At 38.2% G+C, this 10,000-nt stretch overlaps 1 protein-coding gene across 1 annotated transcript; it reads right to left on the bottom strand.

Moving 5' to 3' along the window:
• Nucleotides 1–109: 109 nt before the first annotated feature.
• Nucleotides 110–7,346, bottom strand: LOC136068516 (uncharacterized). Its single transcript, XM_065775779.1, has 8 exons — nt 7,083–7,346; nt 6,130–6,270; nt 5,219–5,310; nt 4,713–4,851; nt 3,742–3,785; nt 1,530–1,618; nt 539–630; nt 110–328 (listed from the first exon to the last, which is right to left on the bottom strand). Exons 1-8 carry the CDS (start codon nt 7,344–7,346, stop codon nt 125–127), a joined length of 1,065 nt encoding a protein of 354 aa, XP_065631851.1. The 3' UTR covers nt 110–124.
• Nucleotides 7,347–10,000: the final 2,654 nt, after the last annotated feature.

Here is a 10,000-nt window from a genome sequence, read left to right on the forward strand (position 1 = left end):
GGGGGGGGGGGGGGGAATAAATAAATGAACTAGCGAAATACTCCTTTAGCCATAAGATAGAACACTTGATACTCCTAAAAAACACAAAATTTACATTGTACTCCAAATTGCATTTCATCCGGTTTTAAGAGATGCTCCAGAATATGCAAAATGAAAATTGAGACATAAGAAGGGAACATACAGCAAGGCCATCATTTTCATCCTTTAAAAGGTCGAGGAATAAAGAATCAGCAACATCAATTGTGTTGCTATCCTCAGACTCAGAATCTCCACCGCCACCTCCTATGGTTGAACCAGTATAAGCTTCATCCATGAGTGCAAGTAGCATCTGCATGCACACAAATTCAACATTGTTAATTGCACTCTGTACTAAGTCTTGGATATACTCTTCTTCTTTTTATTGGCAAGTTACAGAAAGCCTCGGTGGGTCTTGAACCCATGATCTCACCCTCCAACCAATTCTCATGAATAGAGGAAGTGTCAGTAAAAGCTCATTGGCTTGTTTAGACAAATAATTTTAAAAAGTCTCAAGAATGACCTCAGGAGCCGTACTCTTCTGCATTGAAGCTATGCTGTTTCCAATAAGTGATCCTGAGCTCCTTTCAACCTTTTCCAGTGCAACTACCAAAACTGGTACAGGAAAATACAAAAATGTCAAAAGACATAATTTGTTTAAAAGGAAATATGAAGGAATATATACATCAGAAAGCATATACATGTCCAGGCTTACTGACGCCAAGTTTGGCATTCACTAACAACTTTTTTATTGATAATTTTACCTGAACTTGGTTCTCAAACCCATGACCTCACCCTGACCTTGCTCTTACAAGGGGAAGAGGTGTCATTTGAGCTAGAGCTCATTAGCACATTCAATAAACAACCTTACCAAAGTGCTTTATTAATTTCAGAATGAGTGAAAAAACAATGAATGATAGATGGAAAATTAAATTTCCTTTGAAGATAACATTGCTTTTTAGTTCTTTTAGATCAATCATAAGGGAATCTACCGGTAGATACTAATCTAAATTGGTATGCTCCTACTACATGAGATCAAAAGCCTTCTCATATGTTAGCAAGCTTCAAAAAAAGTGGAATGAATCATGCCTATTCCAGTCTAGAGTAGACAATAATCCATGTTCAACATCAATATGCAACTACACATGTCAATACATGACTACAAACAAGCACATATATGAACTTGTATGTATGTTGTTTGTTTCTTCCTATGTGACAAACAAAAACCAGCGTGGAGGGAGCAACCCTTCCTTTTTTCCTTTTTATTTTTTTGGGTTGGCCCCATTAGGTTGGATGCCAATCTTATATTTTACTGCAGTTTAAATGTACCATTAAAAATAATAATAACTTTATCACTTATATAATTCTAAAAGAAGCATGCATACAGTAACCCAATCAGAGTACACATACATCTTTGGAAGGCAATATGTAAACAGCTGGTTATACGACCATCAAATAGACATTGGGAAAACAAAACAAGGTAGTCAATATGGAAGCCAAATACAGAAACTCACTTGGCAAGTCCACTAAGGAAGGGAAAAGTGGAAGAAATGACCCAGGTGACATCAATCCAGGGAAAAGCTTCAAAAAGGACTTCTCTGTTCTGCAAATGCACAATAGAAAAGTTTGTGTCATTCTTTTCTACTTCAAAGAATCTTTTAATTCTAAACATAACGATTTGAACTTTTATATGATCCTGGTTGTCCCAGCATTAATCTCATCAAGAATCCCAATTCTAGCATCATGGTAAAACCAATACACAAAAACCTGATATAAAGTATTTGAACGTGATACCAATAATTACACGTAAAATGACATGACTAGTACAAAAGCAACTTCTTTACCATTCAAAGGTCATGCTGGGCTAAATTAATATGCTGGTTACATATAAGAAGTACAAGAGGGTGGCCTAGGCCCTAGGCTTGAAGAGGGTTGCTAATCGGAATAAAGCACCAGTATTAAAACTTATTTACAACCTATTTACCCAAGCTGGCTCCCTTTGAGTTGCTTGGGTCGATCAATATTTGCTCAAATGAAAATGCTTCTGGACCATCAAAATACCTCAAGATAATAGCTGGGTTTGGATGTCACTGCTCATGCTGAGGGCTGTTGCTAGGAAATTCCTTAGCTACAAGGTTGGGGATAGCAAAAAAAATTTCATTTGGTGTAACTTATGGCATCCAGATGGCATTTTGTTTCAAAGGTATAGAAACAGGGTTTATATATGATGTCATGAGTTGCCTCTAGGGCTTGAGGAAAAACTGCTTAGCCTGTCAGGGGTGAAAAGCCCCTAGATTACCCAGTAACTGATTTTGCTAGGTGGGGTTAATTTCCCGTAAGAGTTTGATTAACAGCGGGTTGTTGTTCATTATGCTCTGCGATGTGCAACTAATCTGAGTGAAATTCTCCTATGTCATCATATATGTGAGTGTGTGTGTGTGTGATGCCGTGAATCACTCTAAAGCTAAGGTGGAGTCTGTACTGAGAGAGAAGCAGAGGATATGGAAGCCTGCTAGATCTGATCAACTGGAAGATATTCAAAGCAAACTATGGCTAATCCAATTGAAGGAGCAAAATAGGGTTTTATGGGCCGCATCAATTACATATTGCAGTACTAAAAGATGGGAGGAAATAAGAGAAAGGGAGGGGGGATTTCATGGAGAAATACCTCCCAGTGAAGCACTTTCTCAGTTTTGACATCGCCATTCCTAGGCAATCCTTTGTTGGTTGGCTGGCTATGAAATATAAACTCCCAACTAAGGAGAGAATGTTTCACTGGGAATTTAATGGTGAAAGTGCCTGTACCCTATGCAGGGCCTTAACAGAGAATAAAGATCATCTATTTTTCCAGAGCTCATTCACCAAAAGAATATGGGAAACTTATGGGACATTTTTTGATCTCGGATGGCAAGTACAGCTGGCAGGATTTGGTACATTGGGCCGTCAATCATCTTAAAGGAAAATATTTGAAAATATATGTAAACTGGCTTAGTGGGGGTGCATTGTACCACCTATGGCACCTAAGAAACTCTATTATTCATGCAGGGATAATCAAAACAGAGATATCAAGAAGGATGTAAGGGCAAGCGTAGAGAGAGCAAAAAGTGGAAGGAAGATACTGTACTTAATATAATTTTATGCTGCACCCGGGGTATCAGTAATTTGCAAGTCATGACAGATAGTGGTTGAGTCTGGGTTGAGCAGGCTGCATCCTGTTGTGTCTTTGGTTTTCTTTGTTGTATAGAGGTGCTGTCAGTCAGCAGGTTGATGATTCTGGTGAATAGAGGATCCATGTTGTATAGAGTGTATTACCCTTGATGAATTGTAATGTGTAAGACTAGTTGATTGGTAGATGAGGTTGGGTAGATAACTCTTCTGCAGCAGCTTTACCAAAAGCTGTTGTGTTCTTGGTCAGACAGATGCAGAACTTGCTAAGTTATCTGTTGGGTTTCAGGTTTTTGACTTGTGTAATTCTGTGTTGCAAACTTGCAATAAAATTTCTTACTAATTCTTCCAAAAAAAAAAAAAAGTACAAATAAACAAGATATACTGCCAAATAGACGTTCACAGTTGTACCATAAAGCAGTCTATCAATATGAAAGTACAAAGAAATTAGGAACATGAAAGCACACGAAAGAAGAACAAAAATCAGATACCCGCCAAAGTTTTTTTTTTTTAATGAAATGTTACCAGTAAATAACTAATCAAAAGTTAATATGTACTTACTTTTCTCCATTCCATGCAATCAGCTTTAGCAGCAATGGAAAGAACTGCATAACATATTATTAATATTAGACAGTGACATATAAAACAACATTAAAGTATGCAGCTACGTCTTCCCTATTTTGAATTACTGAAGACTTATTAAGGAAAAGAAATTTAAGTCATAGCTAGAATAGTGACAAGAGAGACTATATATATATATAGGTAATCAAAGATTTCTTGCAAATATTTAAGAATCTGATAGAAACCATGTTATTACCAGTTTTGATTAAGTGTCTCCAAAGCAACAAAGTAGGAATAGCCATTGGTCTGGCCTCCCACAAATGATAACAGAGAGAAACAATCAGGTACTAAATTTTTTTTTTTTTTAATTGGTCTGGCTTCCTACATATGATAACAGAGAAATACAGTCAGGTTCTAAAATATTTTTTTAGCAATCTTTTGGAGAAGAATGATTATTAAATTGCATCATGTGGTGTCTTTGGAATGAACGTAATGCGAGAAGTTTTGAGGGATGTGAATGGTCCATCCTTGAAATTAAAGTATTTTTATTTCGTACTTTGTTAGATTGAAGTGTTGTTGCATTTCATTCTCCTCCTTGTTTTACTCTTCTAGATATGTTTGAGCTTTGTAATTTGAGAGGTTGATTGTATTTATCACTGAGTACACCCCCAGTGTACTTGGTTTGTTTTATTTTAATAAAAAAAATTGTTACTTATCAAAAAAAGAAGAATGAGTATTACAACATTAATTCCATAAGAACTAACTGTACGTAAATATGGATGACACTAGTTGCAACTTAATTACGACAGGATGATATGTCTAGCAACCAAGTAGTAAAAATTACACAACAAATTACAATGTACAAGTAAAAAATCTCTCCAAGTTTTTAAAACTTCCAAACAATTGAAATCTTCATGATCCTACCATATTACATTGTTTCAACAAAAAGTGCTACAGATCTTAAGTAATACCTGAGGCAGTAAGGAAGGGAAAGATGTTAGAAGTTTTTTCTTGTTCATGTTCAGAAAATCAAGGGTTGCTTCTGCAACAGCAGGATCTGAGAACTCACTGCAGCCAGATAGAATAAGTTGGAGTGTGCTGACCATAAAACTTCGATAAGAAGTTATCAAAAGAAAATGTCATATTAATATTAGCAGAAAAACAAAATTCCTGAACAAAGAAAGTCAACACTTTTTTGTCAAAAAGATGTAGGATCACTTTAACAACAGCAACAAGGGCCAATGTCCCATTTGTTTCATGTTACTCTTTAATCTTTCCTGTCATGGTGGTTTAGGACTTGGATGAGTGTAGGAAATATTTCCTTTGATGAAGTCTAATTAGTTATAATAAAGATCAGTTGGACAAGAGGGGAATATACAAAAACCACAGTAAAAGGAAAGTGATTTTAAAAACCACTTTGCACTTGACACTCAAAGTAACTGTCTAAATAATAGACATGAGGTAAGCATCTTGTTACCGGCTCAAGCATGAACGGAAAAATGTCCTCAGACTTGGATCAGCATCATGAAGAACCATCTCTCCAAAATCAAGGTAAAATTGAAGAATAACCTGATGGGAAAAAAAATCCAAAAACAAAAAATGAGAAACATGATGCTAAATAACACGTGTATGCAAGTGAGGCGTCAATTATATTATCAAAATGTTAGAATTAGATATTTAAAACTCAATGTATTCCCCTTGACTCCCCCTCCCTCCCCCCTCATTCCAAACAAGCCCTAAGTGTTGTACCTTAGGTTCCCTCAATTCAATTCAACCATGTGATTGCATTGGTCAATAAACTACATGATTTTACGAAATGAATAATGCTAGGGACACACCTCTTTCCACACCTTGCTTATATGTCAACTCCTGATTGGATTTCAACACTTTCACATGGATCCACCACATGTACTTGAAAAGGTTAAAATCCAATCAGAAGTTGATATATAAGCAAGTTGTGGAATTGGGCGTAGAACAAACACTTCGCTTAATTCTTTTGAATCCCAGCCCAGTTTTCTACCACTGAACAAACTTGGTTGATGAACATGGTTTAGGCACCGCTAATGTAGTTGCTTGTAGAGCATTTGACAAACTCACACCATCCATTTCAAACGGGATTTGTCTCGCCAGCACTCATTTGTAAGCGCATGTTCCTTGAATTTAATTCTCATTCAGAAAGATAACACTATTTGTATTGCATTGGTCAATGCAACCATATGAGAAGCCAAAGTCTATTGATTTTACCCAAACCTATCTAAATTTGACCCAAAGTTTATTGATTTTCTATTTCTACAACGCATTACGATCATAAAACGAAGAATCTGTAGTTAATTTGAAAAAAGAAACACACTCTGAAACAGCAAAGTTTTGGGTGAAACAAAGCCAAACCAGTAAGAGAAGGCCATTGGAGGTTCGAGACTGAGACAGAGACGCCACCGCTCGATGAAAGAGCTTGTTGATCTGCGGATAAACCCTAGCAACCAAATCCTCCGAATTCTCGGCTTTACACAATTCGTAAAGCTTCTTCACCTGACCAATCAAAAAAAAGAAAAAAAGAAAAGGGAAACACACATTAGCGTACAGAAATTTTTTTTTTTTTTTTTTTTTTTTTGGGTTCCTTTACTATTTTGTTAGGTGTACCTTCGAGCAGATGTCAGGCTCCCTCTTGCGAATGAGGATTTAGCCATGGATTACTTCATTGACTTCCTTACCACTTTGTAAGGCTTGCCTTGATTGTGTTTTCATGAGCTTCCTTACAAATTTGTAAGGTTTGTTGCTTTAACAAAGTGATTCATGTTCTTTTGAGACATGTGCGCTTACATGTGTGTGTGTGTGTGTGTGCATATATATCATTTTTTTTAAAAAATTTTTAAAGTGGGCATTCTCATTGATTCGTTACACTTATACATCATGTCTCCCACAAGAAAGTGCAAGATGATAAACTAAAATGCAAATCACATGGCGGGTGACACCCAACCTCAAAAGTGAGATGGTTTTTTTCGGCTTAGAGGAAATAAAAAAAACAAGCGATGCATGATACCTATGTTTCCAAAACAGACCAGAACTCCTTGACTTCACTAAGCATGATAAAGCTTAAGCCACTTGCCATTGATGGGATTCGTTATGGCAAACTCGTCCATGCTACAAAGGAGATGATACCCGCTTCCATGAGCTTCCTTCATAACGTATGGGCCTTCCTAATTTGGCACAAACTTGGGAGGGGCCACTATGTTTCTTCTTACATAATCTGCTACTCTAAGAACGAGTTGGCCTTCCACAAAGATCCGTTCACGCACATTCTGCTCATACATGCTACTCATTTGCTGCTGGTATCATTGTACCCTCTTGTGTGTGATGTCACGCATTTCATCCATTGTTTCTAAGTCCATCATCCGCGCCTTGGGGCACATATTCACATCTGTTTCAAGCTCTTGGCCTTGTAATGTGTGAGCTGTTGGCACCATCAACTCCACCAGTGAGATGGTTTCGATACCATATACCAAAGAAAATGGCAGAAAGCCAGTGGCTGTTTTGGTGGGGCTTCTATAGGCCCAAAGTGTGTCAAGAAGATGCGTATTCCAACCTCCAGCGTAGTCAAACACCATCTTACTAAGAATTCCCAATAAGACCCTATTGGTTGCCTCCGCTTGTCCATTCCTTTGAGGGTAGTAAGGGGTCGACCTTCGATGCTTGATTTTGTAATACTTGGTGATTTCTCGAACATCTTTGTTTATGAACGGAGTTCCATTTTCACTCACAATCTTGTATGGAATTCCAAAACAGCAGAGGATGTGCTTTTTGATGAAATTGGCCACAACAAACCTTGTCGCTCTCTTGAGCGGAATAGCTTCCACTCACTTCGTAAAATATTTAGTGGCGACAAGATCTAAATGTAGCCATTTGATGGCGGATGGATGGGGCCAATAAGATTAAGCCCCTGGGTGTGGAAAGGCCATGGTGTGCTTATGTCTTGCAAGCTCATAGGATGGGTATGCATAAGGTTTGCATGCGTTTGACAGGTATGACAGTATTTAACAAACTTAACGGTGTTCCTCTTTATCGAAGGCCAATAATACCTTGTAGATAGGAGTCGTTCGTGGAGTTTCTTTTCCCCTTGATGCTCTCCACACTCTCCACCATGTACTTCTCTCATTACGGCTTGCAATTCTGCGAGGCCTAAACATCTCAGCAGCTTACCATTGTATCCTTTACAAAATAAAATCCCCCATTTAGCAAAATAGCACCGGGCTAGCTTCTTGAGGTAATAAGCCTCCTTCCTGTCAGTAGGTAGGACCTTTTCCAAGTTGAATTCCAGAAATGTGTTCTCCAATCAGTCGTCTGGAAGATAGCATATGATTCTGCCTTATCAAACACATGTTGGCATTTTGGGCACTGGCTGTGCACTTCGCTTGCTTGGGTCTTCATATCAGGCCAAAAATAACCCAAGCGTTGGAGGCATCGATAGAGGGGGATTTCGTTCTCGATGCAGTAGGTCCTCTCATGGACTTCGCTCAACCTCTTCGCTATTTCTTCTAAATTTACACACCTTGCTAGCACTCCTTTAGGTAGCCTCCGATAAAGCTCGCCAGCAACAAGCGTACAGTCTCGGAGTTGTTTGGCATCAATTTCTATTCCCTATTCCAATAAGGCATCTCTCAAAGGTGCTTGCCAATCTTCAGCTCTTGCGATCCTGTTTTTAAACTCCTATTACAAGAGTAATGTAATGGGGATGCTTCTTTTGAGGATGGTAGCTTTGGTGCTTTCCCCTTCGAACATGATTTTGGACCCAAGTGTTGCTAGGGCATCGACATGGCGGTTGTCCGATCTCTGTGTATGTTCTATGGTCAGTTCGTTAAAATGATCCTCCAGCCTCTGAGCCATCGCTTGATATGGGGCTAGTGAGGGCTCTTTGAGAAAGAAATCACCCCTCACTTGACTTACCACAAGATTTGGTCTCCCCACACCTTGAGCCTCTTGATTCTCATTTCTCGTGCTATCACTAGGCCGGTAAGATATGCTTCGTATTCCACTGCATTATTAGAACAAAGAAAGTTTAACTTGAAAGACATGGATAAGGCTTCGTTTTCCCCATTAGCTAAGACAATACTATCTCCGCCACTAGTGGAAATGGAAGATCCGACAAATGTCATCTCCTACAGACATTTATTCTCCTCTAGGCATGCCACCTATGTGACTTCTCCAGGCACTTCATTCGTGATTTGTGAGATGTCTTCTTCGGGGAATTGGGCTAGAAGCTCCACTATTGCCTGACCCTTATCTGCCCTTGGCATGATGGACACTAGACTATAATCGGAGAGTTAGAGTAACCACTGTGCTAGCCTACTCGAGAGAATGGGCCTTTGCAAGAGCATCCTTATCAGATTGGACTTCGTCATTAAGTGCACTGTATGGGTGATGAGAATGCAAAATGTCATATTTTTCTCCATTAATGTTTAGTATTTTATACTTATTTGGTGCCTAAATGTACTCATTATTCTTATATTTTGATTTAGGATGCAAATGGAGGCATTAAGTGCAAAACGTAGTTAATTGGGTGATTTAGGACAGCTTTGACATACTTTGTAATCTGGGCATAACTCTCTCATCCGATATCCGATTGAGATGATTCAAGATGCTATGGAATGCCAAGACAAAGCTCTACAACTTTAATGCTTTGAGTTTTGAGAGATACGGGTCACATCATGGTCGAAATCGGGCTTGAATTTGCTGAACCTACACTACTAACATTCTGGAATGTTCCTTTGCTTGAAATTCTAATGCGCGGATTTGATGTGGTTTATTTTTGGAAGCTTCCAGATCTAATGCACGAAATTCCAGCTAAAAAACACCACTTTCCTAATTATATTAGGACTTTGTTATATTTTTAATATTTTCCCTTAATTAGTCAGATTTGGACATTATTATTTAGAATATTTTTAGGAGATTTTGTAGGCTTGGGAAAGGGGGAATTAACGTGTAAAAGGGAGAGGAGAAATCAGAATTGGACACACACGCATCTCTCTCCCCTCTTCTCTAACTTCTCCTTTGAGTTTTCATCATGGCCCTATGTGAATAAACTTTTATACTTGATCGAAGGAAACTGAAGCCTTGGAATCAATAAAACTGTAAGATCTAATTTGTTTTTGTTGTTCAATTTATGCTTTGAATATCGGATGTTCTTCTGTGCTTATTTTCATGATTGTCTCGTTTAATTACTAGGAGGCCTACGATATCAAATCCGTAATTGTTTGATCTTTCT

Source organism: Quercus suber, unplaced genomic scaffold (genome assembly GCF_002906115.3).
Source record: "Quercus suber isolate HL8 unplaced genomic scaffold, Cork oak 2.0 scaffold_119, whole genome shotgun sequence".
NCBI classification, from domain to species: Eukaryota; Viridiplantae; Streptophyta; class Magnoliopsida; order Fagales; family Fagaceae; genus Quercus; species Quercus suber.

What these genes read in the sequence shown, in the direction of transcription:
- LOC136068516 (XM_065775779.1), bottom strand. Translation starts at nt 7,346, where the DNA reads ATGGTGTTTGACTACGCTGGAGGTTGGAATACGCATCTTCTTGACACA. An exon ending in TTCCGTTCATGCTTGAGCCG is followed by an intron (nt 4,852 to 5,218) that starts GTAACAAGATGC and finishes TTCTTATCGAAG; the next exon opens with TTTTATGGTCAGCACACTCC. An exon ending in TTCCTTAGTGGACTTGCCAA is followed by an intron (nt 631 to 1,529) that starts GTGAGTTTCTGT and finishes TTCCTGTACCAG; the next exon opens with TTTTGGTAGTTGCACTGGAA.